At 40.0% G+C, this 24,453-nt stretch overlaps 1 protein-coding gene across 1 annotated transcript in view; it reads right to left on the minus strand.

Moving 5' to 3' along the window:
- CDC20B (cell division cycle 20B) overlaps positions 1-24,453 on the minus strand; it is a 57,455-nt gene that overhangs the window by 19,398 nt on the left and 13,604 nt on the right. The window contains exons 3-6 of the mRNA XM_017548663.2: positions 11,469-11,697; positions 8,458-8,588; positions 5,161-5,254; positions 1,284-1,400 (exon numbers count right to left, since the gene is read on the minus strand). Coding sequence (XP_017404152.1) covers positions 1,284-1,400; positions 5,161-5,254; positions 8,458-8,588; positions 11,469-11,697 — 571 coding nt within the window. The remainder of the gene's footprint in view (positions 1-1,283; positions 1,401-5,160; positions 5,255-8,457; positions 8,589-11,468; positions 11,698-24,453) is intronic.

The following is a 24,453-nucleotide window of genomic DNA, read 5'->3' on the forward strand; positions in this document are numbered from 1 at the left end:
GTAATGGTTTTTTAATATATGTTTAAAATGCATTCTCCTTAATTGGTCATGACAATAAATTCTCTTGGAGAATAAACTGAAGTAATAGGAAGACAGAGAACTGTTTCCTTTAGGGATTTTGCCTTTTCTAGATCACGCCTCTTTATAGATATTCCACAAAGCCCAGGCCTCTTCCCTCTGCTCCTCTCTCCCTCACCTAGGGAGCTCACACTGGCTCCTGGTGTCAATCATAATCAACTGACTTACACACTAGTCCAACCTCTTTTCAACTACCAGCATTCATTTCAAATAATCTGCCAAGCTTCTTCTATGTCTTATTGTCTCCTTTAATATAATATTCAAGCATAGCCTTTCCTCTCCAAATCACTTCCTCTGCCAGTCTGTCTTCTCAGTGACACCACCCTTCTCCTGCTTCAAAAACCTGGAATAATCATAAATTCATTTCTTAACCCATTTCTTTTCTACATGGAAGAAAAATAAGCCTTTACTCTTTGGCAGCTCTTTCCTACTAAGCACATTCTGCATACTCTGCCATGAATTTTCCTTTGATGTTTCTCTTAGTCAACAACTCCCAAAACAAATCTAAATTTCTAAATTTGAATTTTTCTCCATAACCTGTACCCACCTACTTATTCACCACTCCCCAATGTGTCTTCTTCATTGCCATTAAATATCATTGATTACCAACATCCTACCTTCATCACGCTGTTAACAATACCAAAAATGGTCCTTCTCCTCTATACCCTTCCAAGTCTAACAACCTTTCAAGACCCCGCTTAAGTATAAATATCTCTACAAAGTCTTTCTGAGCAACACCAAAGCTCACTGAGCTCCTTCTGGTCTTTATAGCTCCTTATATCCCGTAATTTATTATTTACAATCTACATTGGCACACTGGTATCAGTTCCATGTCAGTTAGTCCTGTCCTCCAAACTAGATTACAAACTAGGCACATAGCAAGCAGACCCAATGCAGTTGTTTGGCTAATTCAATTTACCCATATTTAAAATACATACATAAGAATAGATCATTAGTACAGGTCTTTCTAATACAGTAACATAAAATGCATATTTCCCACACCATGCCAACATTAACAATACCCGCTCCTGAATATGAAAGTTGCACTAGGAAAAGTCTAGTATATTAGCCATAATTGGATGTTACACTATTTGGGTATAAGGCATAAAGACCAACTGGTTTAATTAAATTTCAAGTTTATGCCAGAGCACAGGATGCGTTTTGTCATTTCAACTTTTCAATTCCCAATCTAAATGATAACTTACAGTAGTCATTTCGGAGACCAGTAAGATGAATCTTCACCTCTGGTTTGAGTATGGAATGGTTTATATCACTGGACCTTTTAAGATGAAAGGATTCATCTCTGACTCCATCTTTGCAGCCTACAAGAAACAAACACTTCTACATAGCTCTATGATCCTGAAAATATAATATTTATTCTTATGGGTATTAAGAAATATCATTAAGTGGAAAAGGTTAATTAAGTGGAAAATAAGTAGTCATCATGAAAAAACTAAAGGACAAAGAGCCAAGGAAGGAAGGAAATGAAGAGCACTTCAGTGTTAATTTAAACAAGAATATTAAAATTTCTTCCAATGGCACTTTCTAATAAAAAGCGCATGCATACAGACCTGAATGTAAATAACAGATCTTGTTGTTAGTACACAGAGATATTACATCATGCTTTGAATACTTATTCTGTTATTTGGTATTTTAAAACCAAATTGAATTGCTTGACAACATGTCTATTACACCAAAACTTAACTGATATAGCAAAGCCCTACTCTGAGACTTTATCAACAAATATTTATTGATTCATTGATTTTAGCTCTTTCTCTCAGTATTTCAGTACCAGAGCACATGGGGTTACTACTTCTGGTTAATTTTACTCATGACTATCTGAGGTCTGTCTTTTGTTCAGTTCTCATCAAAAGACCATACAAAATTCAAACCACAGGCCACTGTCTTTTCATCTCTAACCACTCAGCTTGTGACCAAACTGAGAATGATAAAATCAGAAGAAACTAAGACCACCAGGTGACTTGTAATGTCTGACCAGATAAGCATGAGAGCTTCACAATGCTATACCAAGAAACCAAATTGTTACTCATAAATTCCTGCTTCTGTGTTAGCTATGCAAACCTGCAGTTGAGGGCAGAACTGCAAGGTTACTAAAAACACTTAGGCTTGCTGATAAAGTATCACTAAGGTTAAAAAAAAAATCAATATCCAAAGAATGAACAAAAATCTCCTGGGGCTGGGCACAGTGGCTCACACCTGTAATCCCAGCATTTTGGGAGGGTGAGGCAGGCAGATTGCCTGAGCCCAGGAGTTTCAAGACCCACCTGGGCAACATGGTGAAATCCTGTCTCTACAAAAAAATACAGAAATTGGCTGGGTGCAGTGGCTCATGCCTTTAATCCCAGCACTTTGGGAGGCCAAGGCAGGCGGATCAACAGGTCAGGAGTTCGAGACCAGCCTGGCCAATATGGTGACGTCTCTACTAAAAAAATACAAAAATTAGCTGGGCGTGGTGGCAGGCGCCTGTAGTCCCAGCTACTCTGAAGGCTGAGGAAGGAGAATTGCTGGAACCTGGGAGGTGGAGGTTACAGTGAGCCGGGATCATGCCACTGCAAACCAGCCTAGGCAACAAAGTGAGACTCCGTCTCAAAAAAAAAATAAAATACAGAAATTAGCTGGGCATGCTGGCATATGCCTATAGTCCCAGCTACTTGGGAGGCTTGGGGGTGGGAGGATTGCTTGAGCCAGGAGCTCAATGCTACCATAGTTGCACCACTGCACACCAGCCTGGATGAGAGTGAGGCTCTGTCTCTTAAAANAAAAAAAAAAAAAAAAAAAAGACATAAAGAAACCTTAAATGTATATCACTAAGTGAAAGAAGACAATCTGCAAAAAACTATATACTGTATGATTCCAACTATACGACATTCTGTAAAAAGAAAAACTATAGATACCGTAAAAAAACTTCTATAGGAAGCGGAGAGACAGATTAATAGACAAAGCAGCGAAGATTTTTAGGGAAATGAAACTATTCTGTATATTATAATAGTGATACATGTCATTATACATTAGTCAAACCCATTGAATATATAACATCAAGAATTAACTCTAATGTAAACTAAGGACTTTGAGTGATAATGATGTGTCAATGTAAGTTCATTGATTGTAACAAATGTACCACTCTGGTGGGAGATGTTGATAACGGAGGAGGCTGTGTGTGTGTGGTGACAGGGGATATAAGGCAACTCTGTACCTTCTGCCTAATTTTGCTGTGAACCTAAAACAACTCTAAAAAATAAAGCGTGGGCTGGGTGCGGTGGCTCACGCCTGTAATCGCAACACTTTGGGAGGCCAAGGCAGTAGATCACCTGAGGTCATGAGTTCGGAACCAGCCTGGACAACACAGTGAAACCCTGTCTCTACTAAAAATACAAAAATTAGCTGGATGTGGTGGCGGGCACCTGTAATCCCAGCTACTCATGAGGCTGAGGCAGGAGAATCACTTGAACTTGGGGGGCAGAGGTTGTGGTGAGCTGAGATCATGCCAGTGCACTTCAGCCTGGGTAACAGAGTGAGACTCCATCTCAAAAAATAAACAAAACAAAATAAATAAAGTGTGTGTGTGTGTGTGTGTGTGTGTGTATACATATATATGTGTGTATATATGTATATATGTATGTCTATATACATATATATGTGTGTGTGTATACATATATAGAGAGAGAAAGAGGGAGCGTCTCCTAGGATATCAGAATATTATAGGTACATTATCTCTGGCTTCATAGAACATATATTTTTTATTCTAAGTCAAATATTTAGCACCTTACAGAAACAAAAACTTGTTACAAGATGAGAGAGCTGAGGAAAGACAAATCCCAACATATTTTATTTTACTTTTAAGAAAATATCATTCTAAGGAAAAGATAAGGTTCATGCCCTCATCCCCACCATACATTCCCAAACCCCCAAAAGAACATTTAGAAGGCCTGAAATTTTGTGCCTATTTTTGTGCATCTAACTCAAATTTTTTTCCCCTTTTTACTGCTGGGAAACAGATGCTTGAGGAATAAACATGCACAAAGTTCTAGATAGAAGTTTGTCCAACCTGAAGCCCACGGGGCACATGTAGCCCAAGAGGGCTTTGAATGCAGCCCAACAAAAATCCATAAATGTTTTCTTCAAACATTATGAGATTTTTTTGTGATTTTTTTTTTAGCTCATCAGCCATTGTTGGTGTATTCTATGTGTGGCCCAAGACAGTCCTTCTTCCTCCAATGTGGCTCACAGAAGCCAAAAGATTAGACACCCCTGTATCTAGAAGTTAAAAGTGTGTATCTATGTATTGTCTACATAATTTTTAAAAGAAAATTTCCAAAAATATTTTTAATAAAAAATTAGGACACACCAGGAACAGTGACTCATACCTGTAATCCCAACACTTTGGGAGACCAAGTCAGGTGGATCACTTGTGGTCAGAGTTCGAGAACAGCTTGGGCAACATGGTGAAACCCTGTCTCTGCTACAAGTACAAAAATTAGCCAGGCATGGTGGCACAGGCCTATAATTCCTGCTACTTGGGAGGCTGAGACCGGAGAATTGCTTGAGCCCAGGAGGTGGAGGTTGCCGTGAGCCATGATCACACCACTGCACTCCAGCCTGAGTGACAGAGCAAGACTTCATCTCAAAAAAAAAAAATAAGACAAACTGAGGCATGACAATCCTTTGTACCCAGGAGGAAAAGGTTGCAATGAGCCAAGATCCCAGCACTGCACTGCAGCCTGAGCAACATGAAAAAAAAAATCGTAAACTGCTAATATTGGTAAACTGCTATTTCTTGCCGTCAAGTCTAAAATCACAAGAAATAGCAGTTTACCAATATTATTTGGAAAATAGATGTAAATGCCCCAGGGGACAGCTGGAAGAGCTAAAGGTAGTCGCCCCTAGAGAATGGGACTTGGAGGGTGGGGGTAGTTAGAACAGAGGATTATGAGAATTATTCAGATTTTAAAATTAGGTTTAGTCTAGTAAATATTAAAAATAATATATTTTAAAATTAGGAAGAAATGAAGGAGGCAGAGAGAGAGGAGGGTAGAAAAGAAGGACAATGTCTGGAGCCTGTACCTTTCCAAACACATTGGGATTGCTCACAGAGCTGCATTTTTCCATTAGCCTGCTGAACCACCTTCTGGGTTACAAAAAGTTGTTTTAGGCATTTCTGAAAATAAACATACATAAGGAGAATACTTCTTTAGAAACATATATGTACAACTTAGATGTGATGTATAATATAGATTTACAACTGATAATTCACTAAGGAGTTCAAAGACTCCACATTGTCAAAGTCAACACCACAATAATCACCATTATTTATTAACTAAACACCATATAATGAACAGTGCTGAGCATTTTACATATATTATTTCTAATCTCCTCAACAACTCCCTAGAGCAGGTATTTTTCAGCTAGAATAAAATCTTTTTTTATTCTTCTAGCCCAAAAATCCATTTAGCCTATACAGCATAGGTCAGCGACATCACCAAGGCCTGCCACAACTGAACTGCCATGACATTTCTAGTACTCTCTGAAATTAAAAGATCTCTATGAAATAATAAAGTCGAGCATTCATAAGATAACATTTTGCAAAAAGGATTTGTTTGAGGGAATGCCTGTCAGTACGCAATCCAAAGACCTTCCCTCAGCTTGTTACTGAGATTGTCTCTGGGCCTCAATTTTTCTCACCTGTAACGTTTGAATTGAACTCATCATCTTAAAAGTCTTTTTCTGCTAACACCTTCACAGAGATCTTAAGTATCTTTACTAAAATTCCACATGCACAAAAATCTAGGTGCTATCCCTTTGGGCCAATATATAAAGAGCACTTCTGACAATCTTACATCCAACATCAATCAAAAACATCTAGGAAAATTAGTAATAAGTGGAAAGAAAAAGACTTGTTGAAAAAAACATAGTAATGAATAGTTAAAGCAGAGAAGGTTCTGTTTTGCTTCTTCACAACAAAATATGTGTTCTCACATGTGTGACAAACCCTGTGACAGGTTCATGACTACACCAAAGGTCATGTTGAGGTCTGGAGGGAGTCGGTGGATGAGCAGAAAGAACACTTGGGGGTCCACAGGCAGGTGATGATTTTATTCAGCAGCAGCTCTCATCAGCAGCTTTCTTACACTAACTCTCTTCACCTTACACTAACTTTTCACCTTTAGCTCGGCTGCTTAGTTCAGCAGCCCCCACACACAGCCGCTCGGCTAACTCTCCCTTGCCTTTGGGGTCAGCAGCTTAACACTCTCTCTCTCTGGGCAGAAGCAAGCCCAGCTGTGTCCTGGCTCCCCCAATTCATCTGCAAAGACGGACAGCTCTGGCTTTCTCTCGCTTTCTCCAGGTGCCAGCTCCTGCAGTGTCAACAGGGCAATTATACCTTCTGCAGACAATAGTGGCTTAGAGCCAAGTGATGTCCTTCCCTATGTTATGCTGTGGTGATGAGCTTCTCTATGTTATGTCTGCATGGCTATGACAACAAGTGGAGTTATGCACCTGTGCTCTGGACTCACTGAGTCATGCAGAATATAAACATCCTACCTCGGCCTATCCTTGACCAAAGCACAGCCATGTTCCTTATACACTGTGTCCCCATAGTTCAGAGAGTGAACTGTGTCCCCACAGTTCAGAGAGAAGTCTCTCTGACAGACAACATTTTGGTATTTTTTTTTCTTCCTTGATGTTATGTCACATAATAGGCATTGCTGTCAATGAATCATAGTTTTTAATTATTCAAGGTAGAACAACTAACTATAAAGCAGGGTTTCCCAGTCTTGGTGCTATGGGCATTTGGCAGTGGATAATTCATTGCTGTGGGAGCTGTTCTGTGCATTGTAGGATGTTTAGCAGTAATCTATGCCTTCACCCACAAGATGCTCTTCCCTGGAGTTGTGACAATCAAATGTCTTTCAGATATTGCCAAATGCCCCTTGATGAGCAAAATCACCCTGAGTTGGGAACCATTAGTAGAAAATAACATTTCTAAAATGGTCCGCTCATCAGTAGTTCAATGAACTCTTCACACACTTACTTCTTCAGAATCCCACAGTCACCACAAAGCTGATTACAGCAAGGTTTGGCATGTGCTTCTGCTCTGTGGGTGCAGGGGTGCTCTTTCCTAGATGACATCTACTTACTACTTTAATCAGCAACTTAATATGGAGCTCCTGGAAGGTGAATTCTGAAAGTCTCCACGGCTATGCAGGCCCTCGTTGTGGAAACACCCTCCAGATGATCAGTGAGGACCACATGAAGATATACATTTACTCTGCAGGAGAAAGACCTCGCTTTGTGTCTTCACCACTCTTGATGCTATCTGACTGCTAACTAATCATGACAAAGAAAAATTGCTCAGCTTAACATCGTAGAACAGCTTCCATTATCCCCTGCCCAGGTTCTTCAGTGATGCCGGGGTGACATTCTAGCTGGTATAACAATTGCTAAGGAGTATCTTGCCAATGCCATCGTGAGCCCACAGACACAGCCATCAACCTTGCTGCCACCAATTACCAGAAAGGAGAAGGGGAAGGAAAATTCCCTACTCCCTAAGGGATAGGGAATCAAAAACGCTAATCAGCAGTAAAAAATGGAGAAGACAGGAGTGTTCATTGTCTGGCCCAGGTTTGAGACCACGAGTGCTCCCTAATTATCTCAGTAGGACTCCCTGGCCACTCCCTATCCCCCAAACCCATACCCAACTACGAAGCACGCATCAAAATGCCTGCTCTAAAACATTCACTTTCAATTGCATATGAGTTCAGGTAACTAAAATTTATATTTACAATATTTTATTATTCTTCTAGCAAAATAGCCAAGCACAGAAAGAGGTATACACTGAATAAGTAATTTTGCCTAAATTGAGAATTTATGACTTTTCTAGTTCAAAGCATTTGAACTGAAACATTGATTCCTTCAAAGACTCCCCATTGGATTTGATGAAATCAAAAACATTCTATTGATATTTAATGTGCCCAAAAGATTTATATCAGCTTCCTAAGATCTTAAAACTATAATAAGTAAGAGATACCTAAATGTAATAAATCTACTTAACCAAGAAAAAACAAACAACAAGAAAGACTTAAGGGAAATATTTAAAAGACCATCATATAAAGCAGTAATTTAACTTTTCCTAAGAGACCCCAAAGGACAGAACACATCATCAAATAGTTGGAAATGATGACAGCAAGAGCTCCTTGAGCTAACGGGAAGCATACCATAATAAGTATAATGTCATATTTTATCAGGAATGCATCATTTTCTTGTTGATTGATAAGAGCTGCCAAGGAACTCTTTACATTTGCGACTCAGTTGTCTGAGTGTCTCCAGATGTGGAATCTTCAGCTTTTTTTTCTCTTTACCTACCTGCCCTTTTGTGGCAACGTTTTCCTTCCCGTCTCTGTCCATTGCATGAGGTGTCTTGCAAAAATGGAGAGCAGAGTTATTTGTTTCAGAACTTCCTTTGATGGGGGTCTTTGGTGGTTCTTTGCAGGATCCTACAAAAAAGACATTTAGCTCTGAATTTGGTTTTTAAAACAAAAGAATCCCTTTGATTTTAGGTCTGGCTGTGGCATCTTTCCCAATAGGACAGAGTGGGAAAGCCCAGGCTCTTGTCTCTCCAAAATCCATTACAAGGAGTGGGACAGAATCTTATCCAGACTGCTGACTTCATAAGGTTGTCACTCAGTGAGGAAGCTGCCTCAGTGGCCTCTAGAGAGGGGAAGAGGTGCCAAGATTAAAGACCTGGCTTAATCTGCAGTAGCAACAGTGTAAATGCTTCATCTCTGTAGGAAAAAAAAACAGATTTGCACATTTGAAGAACGGATAGAAACAGCTCCATAGTTTTAAATGATAGCGTAAAGAGTATCCGGTTTGCCCAAACTATGATCATCCTGCCAGGAAATCATTATGGGATGATTGCTTTGACCCCATTGACATTCACTACACAATCATGAGCAAATTATTTTGTCTCTTTCCCCTTTTCTACTGCAGAAAGATGTTTTAAACATAGTTTAAGATGGCATCAATGATGCTTTCTAAGTAAAGTAATAGAAGAGTAAATGTTACTTCCATCAATATTATTCTTATCTAGTCTCTTCTCAAGATTGAGAAAGCCCTTTACCAGACTTTCAACTGCGCCAGAAACCTGTCAAGTCATTCTCTAAAACTAAATATCTGCCATATCACTTGTTCATCAGAGAAGCCAAGGGAACATTGGAAAATCTTGGCCTTTTGCCATGTGACAATCTCTTCTTCATTCGGACAACTATGGGCTTGAAAAACCGTCACTGACGTCCTAAGAGCCTGGTACCTCAAGTACTGGGACATTCAAAATTCAAGCACTGGGACATTCAAAATTCAAGCAATATATATTACATGTAGGGAGAAAAAGGATGAAAATATGAAATGTTGCTCCAAGTTTTAGATCTTGCTCTTTGTCCTGAGAAATTATGCATGCTTGCTTCCTTGTGCTTTTTGTAGAAGAGTACAGGGGAGAAAAAGCCAGCTCTCAGAACTTCAAATGAGGAGGAAAAAGTCGCAGTCAGAGGCTAGTACTGACAATCATTCCCAGTTATAAACAAAGAGGTCAGGTCCACCAGCCTAAGAAAGAAGCGACCTCAGAGCATGACTGAAAATGAACCTCTCTGTAAATGACCCTTTGGAATGTGAGGATCTTCAGTAACTGCTCTTCTAAAACAAAAAGAAAGAAGCCCCACTAGCAAAGCACAGAGAAACCAATTGATCTGATTAATGCCTAAAGTAGAAAATAAAATGGCCTTTCTTGTAAAATTCTTTTGGCTAATATCTGTCTCTTGGATTTCTGAATATCACACAATGTCATACATTTTTTTAAAAATCAATAAATTAAGAGCCTAGAAAGAAAAAGGGAGCCCCTAATTTTACCCAAAAAATCTTCGGAAACAATCAGCATCAAAACTGTCCCTCAGTTACAATGAGACACAAAAGATTTCTTTCAGAAGATAGTCATAACAACGACCTTTTTTATAATCCTTTATCTCCTACTGCTTCCTTCTTCAGTTACTAAATACTTTCAGTATTAACACCTGTCCTTACATGGAGATTTCACTGGTTTGATAAAATCTGGGCTCCCTTTCAATCTGCAGAACTGCAATGTATCATCGTGTCTAATGTCATTGAAAAGACTGCACTTCTATTAACATTTGTCTTAATAAATATGCTGATAGGCAAATAATTATGTTGCCTAGGGTTCTCAAAGGAAAGAATGGCAATTGCATCCGCAGATGATAGGTGACAAATTTTGCTTCTGAAGGATGGGAATGAAAATGGCTGTGCCCAAATGAGAATTACATATTTCAGAAAGAGTTGTGTTCGCGACTCTGACAGGTTGATCATGGATCCTGCCCATTACACTAGCGGTTTGGAGCCTACGCCCCCATCTCTGTCCCATCATAGCCATCAGACTGTCTCTCACTATCCTTTCCTTCCTTCCCTTTTCTTCTCTTTCCCTTCTACTCTTGGTGGTTCTTCTTTCTTCCTCCTCTTCCTCCTTCTACTCTTCTGTCTCTTTCTCCTCTCTTCTCTCTTTCTCTCCTTGCCTCTCCCCCTCCATTCGTCCCCCCTGCCTCTCTCTTGCTTCCTTCCTCTTACTTTCTCTTCCCCTCATCCTCTCCGGATTCTTTTTCTTCTATTTCACATCTGATTACTCCATTTCTAATGTATAATTTTTTTCAGACTCTGTATACCAGGAACCTTACCAGTCATTAAAATTCTATACTTTGCAAACAAAAATGCATATATGTATGTGTATACATATACATATATATATACACATTCACACATACAATCTTTACAAAAATAATTATCTAACCAATGCAAGTCTCAAAAACATTAAAATTAAACTAAATTTGGCCTGAGAACTGCAACCTAACTTGGGATGTAAACTAACTGAAAGTCTAACTTAGCTGAGTCTCTGCCAATCACAGAAGGTGAGCTTCAGTCAATCACAGGCAGTCAACTGATCAGACCACGTGCAAATAAGCCGAACTGAGCTGTAGCCAATCAGGCCAGCTCCTACCGCACTTCCCATCTGGTCCATGAATGCTGCCCGCCCCAACATGGCGGCATGGTTATCTGGTTGCCCATTGGCCAGTGGTTCTTTGCACAATTAACTCTGTTAAATTTAATTTGTGTAAACTTTTTTTTTTTTAAACACATATAGTACTTTCTTTTGTTTTTGGGTCATTTATCCCCACCTTGGAAATTTCTTACTCAAAGGTAGAAAAAGAAGAGTTGACTAGATGTGGCACTCCTTAGTCTACAAGACAAAGGCTCTCTCAGGAATATATCCTTTATTCACATTGCAAAACTGGGCTGTGGCGTTTCTGGCACCTCACCTAGAGTCAAGGTCTCTTTCTCAGGCGTTGTCTTCAGCACTAATCCAGAAGCTTCGGGGAGGTAGGTGATTGACTCCTCTTCCCCAAAGGAATCAGCGGACAGAGCCCTAGTTTGACTTTGCCGCCACCTTGTGGTAATGGGGCTACTCGCAACAGGAACCTCTGCGGAGAGCCTCTTCGCAAAGTTGGTCTTAAAGTCAAAATACGTAGCATTAACTGAATCAAATACCTGTTTAACAATAAAAACAGCTGTAACTCCAGTGGCCTCAGTGATACAAAAGTAAAAATTCCTTAGAAGAGAATTACAAATAACTTATCTAGTACAACACCAATAAAATATACAAAACGAGATTTTTTAATTTTTGTAACCTCGATGTTATTTTATATATTTCTATATATTTTTGTATATAGTTATACATAAAATATGTTATATTTTATAGTTATATATTATTTAAACATAAAATATGTTATATTTTATATATTTACATTTAAATATAAAACGTTTTTATATTCATAAAACGTGTTATATTTTATATGTATTTATAAAATGTTACATTTTTATATATTTATGTGTAAAATATGTTACATTTTTCTACATGTGTATGTACAAAATATGTTGTATTTTTATGTGAAATATATTATTTTATATGTAAAATAAATATATATTTTTTTCTACCTAAAAAACACCAAAATGCCACTACATACTGAAAGCGTCTGCTCAAGGGTCAGTAGGTATACCAAAGCAGTTTAGCAAGTAATTATATTTAGAAATATTACCATTACATATCAGTATAAAATATGACATATGAAATAATATACTGAGCATGCAAGATGTTTGTATGAAGTTATAAAATTTCAAATCTGGATATAAACCGCAATTTTCTAGTCCAACTCCTTTATTTCACATTTGGGGAAGCTGAGGCCTAAAGAAAGTAAATGATTTGTTCAACAGCTGTCCAACCCCTCCAAGAAACACCAGGAGTTTGATATTTATAGAGCCTGTAGTAGTGAACCATGCCATGTAGCCATGTGAAATTAACAAACTGGAAATGAATTATCTTTTCACAAAATGACAGATAAGTTAGGTTAAAATCCTAGTCATAAAGAGCTCTTACAGAAATTGACAAGTTTACCAACCCAATAGAAAAACTGGGGCATGGGACATAAAAAGGCAATTCATAAAAGAGATATATAAATGTCCAAAAAATATTTAACCTCACTTACAATCAAAGAAATGCATATTTAAAACAGCAATGAGATGTTAGTAATAGTTTTCTATGACAATCCCAGGCATTGAAGGTGCCAAAAATAAACACTGGCATACACTCCTGATGGGGGTTAAGTTAGTATCTGGAAAGGACTTTTGGACAATGTGCATCAAAAGACTTCAAATATGTGCATAACTTCTACTGACCCAGCAATGTCACCTCTAAGAATTTAAAAAAGAAATCAGCCAGCCGTGGTGGCTCATGCCTGTAATCATAGCTCTTTGAGAGGCTGAGGCAGGCAGATTGCTTGAGCCCAGGTGTTTGAGAACAGCCTGGGCAACAAGGCAAAACCCTGTCTCTACAAAAAATACAAGAGTGCACGTGGTGGCGTGCAACTGTAGTCTCAGCTACTTGATGGGGCTGAGGCAGGCGGATTGCTTGCTGCAGTAAGCCACATTGGCTCCACTGTACTTCAGCCTGGGTGACAAAGTAAGACAAAAAAAAAAAAAAGACAGGAAGGAAGGGAGGGAGCGGGGAGGGAGGGATTTAAGATATGAGCCAAGATGGAGAAAACACCCAGCATTTACTGAGTGCGTACTATATATAAGCCCATATGTTAAGGGCTTTACACATGTTCATATTTAATGCTAAGAAACATCTGTGAAGCAGAAGTTATTTATGCCCATTTTATCAATGAAGAAACTGAGGCTTAGAGATCAAGTGAATTGCCCAAGACTACATAGCAAGTAAAGATACCACACCTGAGGCTCACCGGTCTGACCCGAGTCCAGGCTCTTAACTGAAAATATAAGGGTGCGTACTGCATTTTACATGTTTGTAATGACAAAAAGATGTGAGACAGAGACCAAATGTTTACCAATGGAGAACTGACTAGGCAAACTAACTGGACATCTCTAAGAGGGACTGCTCTGCTGCCATCAGAAATGACATACATTAGGGAAATGTAAACTAAACCACACCAAAGCACCGCTTCACACCCACAAGGATGGCTAGAATTTTTTTAATGGAAACTAGTAAGTACTGGTAAGGATGCAAAGAAACTGGAAGCTCTGTACATTGCAAGTGTAGAGAATGTGAAAAGATGCAGTCACTGTGGAAGATTAGTTTGGCGGTCCCTCTAAAAGGTAAACCTATGACCCAGCAAGTCCACTTGTAGGTATATGTACTCAAACTCAAATTCACGTGCACATACGTTCATGGTAGTACTACTCACAATAAGAAGGTGCAGACAGCCCAAACACCCATCAACTGATAAATGCATAAACAAATCGTGGGATGGATGTACATATGTAAGGGAATGTCACTCCCAAGAGGAATGAGTTGCTGATACATGTCATAATGTGCATAAACCTTGAAAGCATTATGCTAAGTGAAAGAAGCCAGACAGGCAAGGTCACGTATTATATGATTCCATCTATATGAAATAGCACAGGAAATTCCATAGAGAGAGAACACAGATTGGTCATTGTCAGGGATTAGGGGAGGAGGAAATGGGGAGCAATTGCTTAATGGCTATGGAGTTTTCCTTTGAGGTGAAAACATTTTGGAACAAGAGAGAAGCGGTGGTTCTGTAACAATGGGAATACACTAAAGACTACTGAATTGGCAACTTCAAAAGTTATTTTTAATATGTGAATTTCACTTCAATAAATCTTTTTTAAAATGGTAACATGGGATAATAGTGAATAAAACATGCAAATGCTTACAATATATTGCCAGCTGTGAAACAGGAACTATAAAACAGTATTCCAGTACAGTCCCACCTCCTAGACATAAATGAAAAATAGGAAGGGAATATGCTATCATGTTGAAGCAGTAAGCATTGGTTCACTTTGGGTTTTTTACTGAGCATGTGCGAGGGTGCTGGCCCACCCTGCCTGCAGCCCCCAGCCGGCAAGGCCAGCTCTCTCCACTGCTGCTCTGTGCTCTCCCCACCCACTGACCGAAGAGAACGTCTTTCCCAAAAGACAGGAGTCAAGAGGTTGAGGCCACAGCTGTTGTAAAGAGTGCTGTTGGAGGTCAGTTTCTCTGTCTTGTAGTTGTTCTTGATTTTTGAGTAGGAATGGGAAAGATGAAAAGAGCCCGCCCATGTCAATCGGGCATCTCAATCTCAGAAGCCTAGACTAGGGGACAGCAGGTAAGGTGATGAGTAATGCCAGCAGGGATGAGAAGCGTGGCCCTCTCCAGCCTTCTTTTTTGTTTTGCTTTGTTATTTTGAGACAGTCTCACTCTGCCACCCAGGCTGGAGTGCAGTGGCGCAATCATAGCTCACCGCAGCCTCGACTTCCCAGAGCTCAAGCAATTCTCCCACCTCAGGCTCACCAGTAGCTGGGTCTACAGGTATGCACCACCATGCCTGGCTAATTTTTGTATTTTTTGGAGAGGCAGGATTTCACCATGTTGCCTAGGCTGGTCTTTAACTCCTGGGCTCAAGTAATCCTCCAACCTAACCCCCTCTAAGTGCTGGGATTCCAAGCATGAGCCCCGTCACATGGCCACTCAGACTTTCATTTCTCCACTTTTTTTTATTTCTCTCTGCTAAGAAAAAAACCACAGTACCAACTCAGAGGTTATGGGGTCTCAGCCCCAGAAACTGAGGGAATCTCTCAAACTTTAATGCTTCTATTTTAGCCCCAGCAAGAACACATTGAGACACATTGTCTCATTTCATAAAAGATGTTAGAAATTTAGACTTGTCATCAATTTTCCCACTTTTTAAAGTGTTCAACTGATTCTAACTTTAAAAAAAAATACTGTAGGACTGAACAGAGCATGTCTGTGGGCCACATTCGCATGGGCTACGTTTGCAACCACTGCAGTATGTCAGGTACCCCTTACCTCACAGGTACTGAGAAACGGAAAAGACACCCTATTGGAAGATAGACTCAGCTTGCAAAAACCATGGCAGAGGACAGAGACACTTGCTCAAAGGTTTCCTTGGAGCAAAGTTCCAAGGAAATTCCAAAATTTAAATATACATTTTTTAAAATCTGTGTTTAAAAGAAATTAAAGAATAATAATTTGATGCTATGTCAGCTAAAGCAATTGAGAAATTGCACATTGACAATATCCTACTGCCTTAGCAGGTCTGAGTTTCTGTGGCTTGTCTACCGTCACACTGGCTACCCTGAATGTTTCCCACTTGGGATGCTCATCCCCAGTTCTCTGCCAGGGTAACTCCCAACCATCTTCACTTCTGGGTTCAGCCATCAACTCCTTCAGGAAGGTGTCACTGACATTTCCTTCCTCCCAATTCCAGACTAGGTTAGGCAGCCTATGGTAGCTAAATAATGGTCCCAGAGATATCCACATCCTAATCCCTGGAACCTGCAAATGTTACTTCATATGGCAAAGGGCTATGTAGATGTAAGTTGAGGATGAAGTTAAGTTGAGGTGGGGAAGACTATCGTGAATTTTCCAGATGCGACCTAAATGCAATCACATGTATCCTTGTAAAAGGAAGGCAGAGGGAGATGTGACTGCACACAGAAGAGGAGAAGCAATGTGACCACAGAGGCAGAGATAGGAGTGATAGGGCCACAGGCCAAGAAATCCTGGCAGTCACCAGAAACCAGAAGGGGCAAGGAATGGATTTTTCCCTAGAGCCTTTGGAGGAGGCCAGGTAATGCTGACACCCTGGCATCTCCCCAGTGAAACTGAGTTTGGACCTCTGGTCTCTGTAACTAGAAGAGAATATGTGTGTTTAAGCTGCCAAGTTTGCTGTAATTTGTTGCAGCGGCCCTAGGAAACAAATACTCAGCCCTCCCTGTGCTTCCACATTCACCACACGTGCTCCAGCATGACCACCTTGTGTTAATAACGTTTACCAAACACTTAATCCATCCCAAGCACTGCGATATATGAATTAGAGGGAGTATTTTAGTTTCATCACAACCCTGTGAAATGGGTACTATTATTATTTCCCCCATTCTACAGAGTTGGAAGACAAATCTTAATGGGGTTAAGTAATTTCAGCAAGGATCTAGAGCTAATAGGCAGTGGATACAAGATTCAGTCTACTGCATACAGCTGTATAGATCATTGTCTCTATGAATGGCACCCTCTGGAATATGCAGTGCACAACCTTCACAACCAACCAGAGCAACCCTGTCACAGTTTGAACTCTGGCAAATCAATCTAATTCCAGTGCTAAAAAGCAGGTCTGCTCATATTCTGCTCATCTATTTTACTCTCTCCTGCTATATCATATGTTCCTCAAGACCAGGGACTTTGTCTTTTACCTTACTATCCTCGGGGCATTGGTATCTAGGAACCCCATAATAAATAAATGGATGAATCTCTTCCCCTAAAGGCAATTAGTACTAAAAAAGGCACAAGGGATTTGAGAAAGAATCCAAAGGCAAGGAAATATGTTGTTTTCCTTCTTCTCCATTTAGGAGAACAATTCTCAGGCTGGCACCATGGCTCAGGCCTATAATGCCAGCACTTTGGGAGGCCAAGGCAGGGGGATCACTTGAGCTTGGGAGTTTAAGACCAGCCTTGACAACAGGGCAAAACCCCATCTGCACAAAAAACACACAAAAAAATTAGCCAGCCACGATGGTGCATGCCTATAGTCCCAGCTGCTCAAGAGGCTGAGATGGGAGGATGGCTTTAGCCCAGGAGGCAGAGGTTAAAGTGAGCCAAGATCATGCCACTGCACTCCAGCCTGGGCGATAGAGCCAGACTTTGTCTCAAAAAAAAAATTCTCAAATGATACAGAGTAAAATAAACATTTCTGCAGAAACTAGAGAATGCAATAAATAAAAGTGCTTTTGGGTTTTTTTAAAAAGTTCAAGTTTATAGAGCCAGATAAATAAAACCCAGAGTAATGACAGCACTTTCAGAACTGATACTTATTAGTGATCTATTAGTAAAACATGACAAATAAGAAAAATACCTGCCCTCCGATAGATGAATGTATTATTTTTCAGTTTTCCAATAGGAGGAGGAAGTAACTAGTAATTAGTTTGCTGCCAGTGCTAGATGGCACAAGTCAGTGGATCCATGCAAGCCTGAATAAATCTCCCGTGGTGGACTGAAGCGTTTAGTCTCTGGCCTTCTGCTATTCAACTTTTTGTCAGAAGCTTGAATGGAGATTTATTTATCAAAATTGTTCATTGCTCTAAGCTGAAAATATAGTTAAAATATTAAAGGGCAGAATAGAATTCAGAATAAAGTCTGAGATAAGGACCAAAGCAGTAAAATTTAATTCAATAAGGATGCATGAACAATATTCCCATTTAGATGTTTTTTCATTGCACAGACATAAGCTGGAAAAGAATTGACATGCAGTGGAAAAGACTAGCACTGTTAGGCAGCCACCACTAGAATATGAGTGAATAGTATGGTGAAATTGCTGTAAAAAATCAGTACAATTTTAGATACCATTAACAGAAAAATAGTGTCCAGAACAGGAGCAATCAAAACTCTCTCTGCACCACTGAGAATGCATCTGGAGAACTATGTCCAGTATCAGAACTGTTCTTCAAGAAGGGAGGTGGACAAGTCAGGAGTCAAACCCTGAGTTCATTTGGAGGAAAGAGACCACAGTGACAGGGGTCAGGGTAAACACAGTAACGGGGCAACACCCTAGCACATGCAAGGGTGGAAACCTGGGATGTTTAGTCTAGAAAACAGAAGACCTAAAAGGGTCCAGCACAGTGGCTCACACCTATAATCCCAGCACTTTGAGGGGGCCAATGCAGGGGAATCATTTGAGTCTGCAAAGCGCAGGGTCTATAGAGCATCTTGAGCACCCACCTGCTTCCTTCCATTGCGCTGGCCAAGACTACCTTCACTAAGACTCTTCATCTATCATCTGGACCTGCTGCTCTGCAGACCTCCTGTGGCCCCTTCCAGGTATCGTCAGCACACATGGTCAAGCTTTTTGATGGTGTTCTCCACGCCCTCTCCTTTTTGGGTGCTTATACAGTGGTTTCTTACAAAACAAAATGTCTCCTGATGAATGAAACCAATGTATTAGTAATCCAAGCACTTTGTCAGGGGGGCAATGCAAGCGGATCACTTGAGGCCAGGAGTTCCAGACCAGCCTGGGCAACATAGTGAAATCCTGTCTCTACAAAAAAAAAAAAAAAAAAAAAAAAAAAAATCAAAAAATCAGCTGGGCATGGTGGCATGCACCTGTGGTCCCAGCAACTTGGGAGGCGAAGGGGGAAGGATCACTTGATCCACGAGGTCGAGGCTGGAGTGAACTATGATCACACCACTGCACTCCAGCCTGAGTGAAAGTGTGAGATCCTCTCTCAAATTACAAAAAAAAAAAAAGCAGAAGACCCAAAAGGAATTGTCTTCAAATGTTTAAAGGGATACAATTTATGAATACAAGAAAAACTTACTTTATATTGCTCCCTATGATACAACCAGGACTCATGAAGGGGTAGATTCAATTCAGAGAACTTTGAAAGAGAGCACAGTTTGAATATAATGTACAATTCTGTCAGTCCTTGCACTAGGAACATATGGTTCATAGTGGTATAGATTAACATTAATAATTATGTATTTAATGATATTTTAAAATTTTTCAGTTTTAATGTAAAGTTTTCCTTATACGAAATTAATTTGAGAAAAACAAATTGTATTTAAATACTCATTTGTTAGTATGAGTATTAAAATGTTAAGCAAATAAATGATATACAGATATAGCAAAATCACAGAGGTAGTATTCCTTCAATGACTACAGTGAAGAAAATACTGCTGTAGATTGTGCTGTTTCATCTTCAGTATTTTTAAACTTCTGTTCCAGGATCTATCTCCTGCTGAGGAAATGCCTGTCACATAGTTTTGAATGACTTAAGCATTTATTAATAGAAAGGAAGAGGAAGATAAGAAAAGTAAGACAAAGAAGGGAAAAGGTATGAATGACTCGGTACTCCAAGCACATCAGGTCAGCTTGTTTACCTGTACAGCTCATAACTTAGTGACACTAACCAGGAGGAATTCAGAGCACCAGAGCCAAAAATAAAGAACCCAGAGGGGTTAAAAATAAGTCAGGAAGTAGCAGAACGAAGCAACTGAGAAAATAGAAACAAATATATCTAGTGACAATTTGACGCACAAATATCCAGTGGGTGGGAAAAATCTAGACATGCCAAAAAAGACCTGCTGGTGATGTCAGTCTTGCTAGAACCTCAAGACAAAGATAAAAGTAGCAAAGGCAGTCCAGGTAAGCATACCCCAATCCCATTCCTTAACCTCTGAGTGTGTGCCCCTCCCACCCACCACAAACCCAATGCCCCAGCATTCTGTCCACAAGACATTTCAAATTTAGGGTCTCAATACTGTTTCAAATTAGTCATGAAGACCAAAATGTTCATCTTCTTCATCACCCTCCCATCCTAGTGGGCAATATGACCCACACACTGTCAAGGTCATTTTCAGGTAAATGTCATCCTTTATTTCCATTACCAGCAGCTGCCTGCAGGGTCTACAGAGCATCTTTAGCACCCACCCACTTCCTTCCATCATGCTTGCCAAGGCTACCTTCACTAAGATTCTTCATCCATCATCTGCTACTCTGCAGACCTCCTGTGGCCTCTTCCAGTACACACGGACAAGCTTTTTGTTGGTGTTCTCCATGCCCTCTCCTTTCTAGGCACTTATATGGTGGTTTCTTATAAAATAAAATGTCTCATGATGAATGAAACCCCTTGAATTAGTCTGTTCTTACACTGCTAATAAAAGCATACCTGAGACTGGGTAATTTATAAAGGAAAGCAGTTTAATGGACTCATAGTTCCACATGGCTAGGGAGTTCTCACAGTCATGGTGGAAGGTGAATGGGGAGCAAAGTCATGTCTTATATGGCAGCAGGCAAAAGCTTGTGCAGGAGAACTCTCATTTACAAAACCATCAGATCTCATGAGACTTATTCACTACTACAAGAACAGTATAGGGGAAACCGCCCCCATGATTTAGTTATCTCCACCTGGCCCCACCCTTCACACGTGGGGATTATTACAATTCACGGTGAGATTTGGGAGGGGACACGGAGACAAATCATATTACCAGTCCACCAGAGTGCTACAGCCATCTCACCTACCATGTTTTCTTCTACATAAATTTATTTACCTATTACACAGAAACAGTTTCATGAAGTTGAAATAATTTTGGTTATGAACTTGAAAGTTCAAAACTCTATTCTTCATTGTTCCATTCACTAGTTCTGTGATCTTGGCTGAGTTAACTCCTTCCATTTCAAAGAATTATTGTGAAGAAAATAATGTGTATACTAAAAAGAGTGTGTGCAGTATAAAGCTCTCTAAACATGTAAGTCATTTATATAGCAGTCGGTTATTTGCTGCCTTATAATCCTTCCCCGTCTCATGTGTGTTCTCATATTTCCAAAGTTGATTTTACATTTGTGTGAGACTCTCTCCTTCCCTTGTACCTTCTTCATATCCTTTCCAGTGCCTGAGTTGGTTGATAACTGAGTCAACTGCTTTATCCCATTCTTGACCTAGTAACTTCCTCCTGCCTTTACCAAGAACTCATCAATCTCTTCCCCTCCTATAGGAAGCCTTCCTTCATCTACTGAAAGAGTGCTGGTGGTTTTTCTAACACTCTACCACTTACACAGAGAAATGTGCCATTTTGATATATCTGTAGTCTGAGAATAGAGTTAGCATAGACAGAACATGGAAACGATGATGGCAGATCTCCAGAAGGCTGAGAGATGATGACATCAAAGTGTGTGCAGAGAAAGACTGCCAAAACAAGGAAGAGACATGCCAGGGGGCGTGCCAGGGCCAAAATCTGTGTTCATCAATGCTGTCCAGTGCACAAGTTCTCCAAAGTGCTGTCTGAATGTTTGGTTAATGGGCTGGTATGAAAATTTATATATCATACCTTCATTATTTGAAGCTCTTAAGCCTTAGGAACATTAACAAAACTGGCTCTGATTTCATCCTTGACAAGAGACATACACGTCAGTTTTCAAAGTTGTATTCATATGATATGGAATTCTGTGGTCAAACCAACCTCCACATCAGGGCTGCATAAATTGTCTCTGGTGGTAAAAACTGGCTTATTCAGCAATCACATGCAAGTTTGTAACAGCATAATGTTGGCCTTTTCAAATACATTCATCTATGGATCATTTGATAAGAGTTTTTGTACTTACAAAACAACGGACTAGAAACTATCACCATGATTTTATCAAAATAATATCACCCACTGGGCCCTGCCTAAGCAATGGTCAGTCAGCATCCCTGCCAGAGATAACCACTCTGTCTTTCCACCTCAAAACACGGTTATAATGGGTTGGGTTTACTCAAATAATAGCAGGTATTCTATGAATTAACTTTTAGAATGCATGTTCCTGAGCTATTTGCTTATACAGCCTGAGGAGTTAAAATATCTAGTGTTTTCACAGAGACATAGAACACATCCACTACGGAAAACAAAGAGAAACCAAAGATTCTTGTTGCTCTGAAACCAAAAATAGGTTGAGGTCTAAAGGTTCTCATACTGAAACGTGCGTGTGTGTCATGAGAGGATCTTGTAAAAATACAGATTCTGACTCAGGAGGTCTGGGGTGGGGCTGGAGATGGTGTGTTTCTAACAAATGCCTAGGCCATAGTCATGTCGAAGGTCCTGGATCCCACTTAGAGAGCAAGGCCAGAGAGCTTCAGTAACATAGCAGTGTTCATGTCATATAAACACAAGGAGTTCGGCTTTTTAAACAATTCAGCCAGAGAACACCAAAGTAAAATTATCAGTAAGTGATACAACATGTTTGATGTACATTTTTGTTCTTTACTAGGAATGATGCTTAAAAGGGAATACTTTCTGTATAATCATTCCTTTTTCTATTGTTTCCATTCTTACTGGGCCATGAGAGTAGCAATCAAGTGGTTTCTCTCACAGGTTTGACACAGTAGGCTACGGGCTTTGCTCAGCCACCCAAAAACACACATGCCACAGAGCGGGCACCAGAAGAGCAGGCAGCACCCTGAGCACCCCTCTAAAGCTCCACAAGCTAACAGTGATGGGAAGGGCACTCCACAAGCAGCTCAGCTCATTCCCTGCACTTTCTGGAAACACATCGTGATCAAGGGAAACAATGCACCTTCACCCAGAACTTGCTGTCTTACACAGAGCAGAATTTAAAGTGAATGGCTTTTAGGATATGCAGCCCTCAATTGCCTCCCTATACCTACGCCTAAAATTCATGACCGTTAGCAACAGCAAAGTTAGGCCCCCTATATCAGGCAACAGCCAATGGGGGAAAATAAAGACAAAAAACAAAACAGTTAGGCTGGGTACAGTGGTTCACACCTGTAATCCCAGCCCTTTGGGAGGCCAAGGCAGGCAGATCACCTGAGGTCAGGAGTTTGAGACCAGCCTGACCAACATGATGAAACCCTGTCTCTATTAAAAACATGAAATTAGCCAGGCATGCGCCTGTAATCCCAGCTACTCAGGAGGCTGAGACAGAAGAATCGCCTGAACCAGGGAGGCAGAGGTTGCAGTGAGCTGAGTTTGTGCCACTGCACTCCAGCCTGGGTGATAAAACAAGACTCCGCCTAAAAAAATCAATCAATCAATCAATCAATGTAAGAAGAAACAGAAAACTACAATAGTCTAAAAAAAAAAAAAAAAAAAAAAGCAATTAGATGATGTACCCATGTAGAGGTGGATTTTGGGGGTTTGTTTGTTTTCGGGGTTTTTTTTTTGGTAGAATTGCTTTATTTAACTGTTAAATTACTACTTTATTATGGAGTTCAATTTTTTCTTTTTTTTTCCTTTTCTTTTTTTTTTAAGACAGTCTCACTCTGTCACCCAGGCTGCAGTGCAGTGCTGCAAATATGACTCACTGCAGCCTCAAACTCCTGGGATCAAGTGATCCTCGCACCTTAGCCGCCTGTATAACTAGGACCACAAGCGTGTGCCACTACAACCAGCTAATTTTAAAAATTTTTTTGAGAGACAAGGGTCTCACTTTCTTGCCCAAGTTGGTCTTGAACTCCTGGGCTCAAGTGATCCTGCTAACTAGGCCTCCCAAACAGCTAAGATTACAGGCGTGAGCCATCATGCCCAGCCTCAATATTTTTCCATCTACAGGCTGCAGCAGGTTGGTGAATGATTTTGATAGGTCATAACTGCGTTGTTTAAAAATGCAACAGGTGTGGGTGCATCACAGTTCCAAGGACAAGTATTGTTTCTCAGTTGTGTGTGTTTGTACTCAGTTATGTTGTAAAGTGCACTGCTGACTGGGGGTCATGATCAGAAATTTGAAAAACACTGGATTATAGTTTGCTTTATGATAGAGAAAAAACTGCTTTACAATTTTTAATACATTTATTTTAACTCTATTCACTTGGTATTTGATTGCCTTAGCTAGATGAAGTCAGGGCAAATAGTCTTTTCGGATATTTCTTTCCACTACAAATTTCCTGAACTCATATAGCATGTTTAATCCATACATGTAATACTAACGTCCTTCAGGCTGTACATCATATGAGTAGGTCACATTTCATCTACATTCTAAACTATTCCTGGGAATTGTACTCCATCCGCTGCATCCAAACAGTTGCTCAATAAATACACAGGATGCTTAACATGGGGATGAGCCCTACATAGCTTTCAAGTTACAAGAGCACCATCTTCTGGAGAAATATTTTCTTTGTAGGGAGAGTGTCAAAGACCTACCAAAAATGTCCTGATTTTTCTAACAAAAATTATAATTACACTACAAATATTTTGAAATTCTGTAGAGCTCTTTGCTTCGTTTG

This window comes from Cebus imitator, unplaced genomic scaffold, assembly GCF_001604975.1.
Source record: "Cebus imitator isolate Cc_AM_T3 unplaced genomic scaffold, Cebus_imitator-1.0 Scaffold213, whole genome shotgun sequence".
In the NCBI taxonomy this organism is placed as follows: Eukaryota; Metazoa; Chordata; class Mammalia; order Primates; family Cebidae; genus Cebus; species Cebus imitator.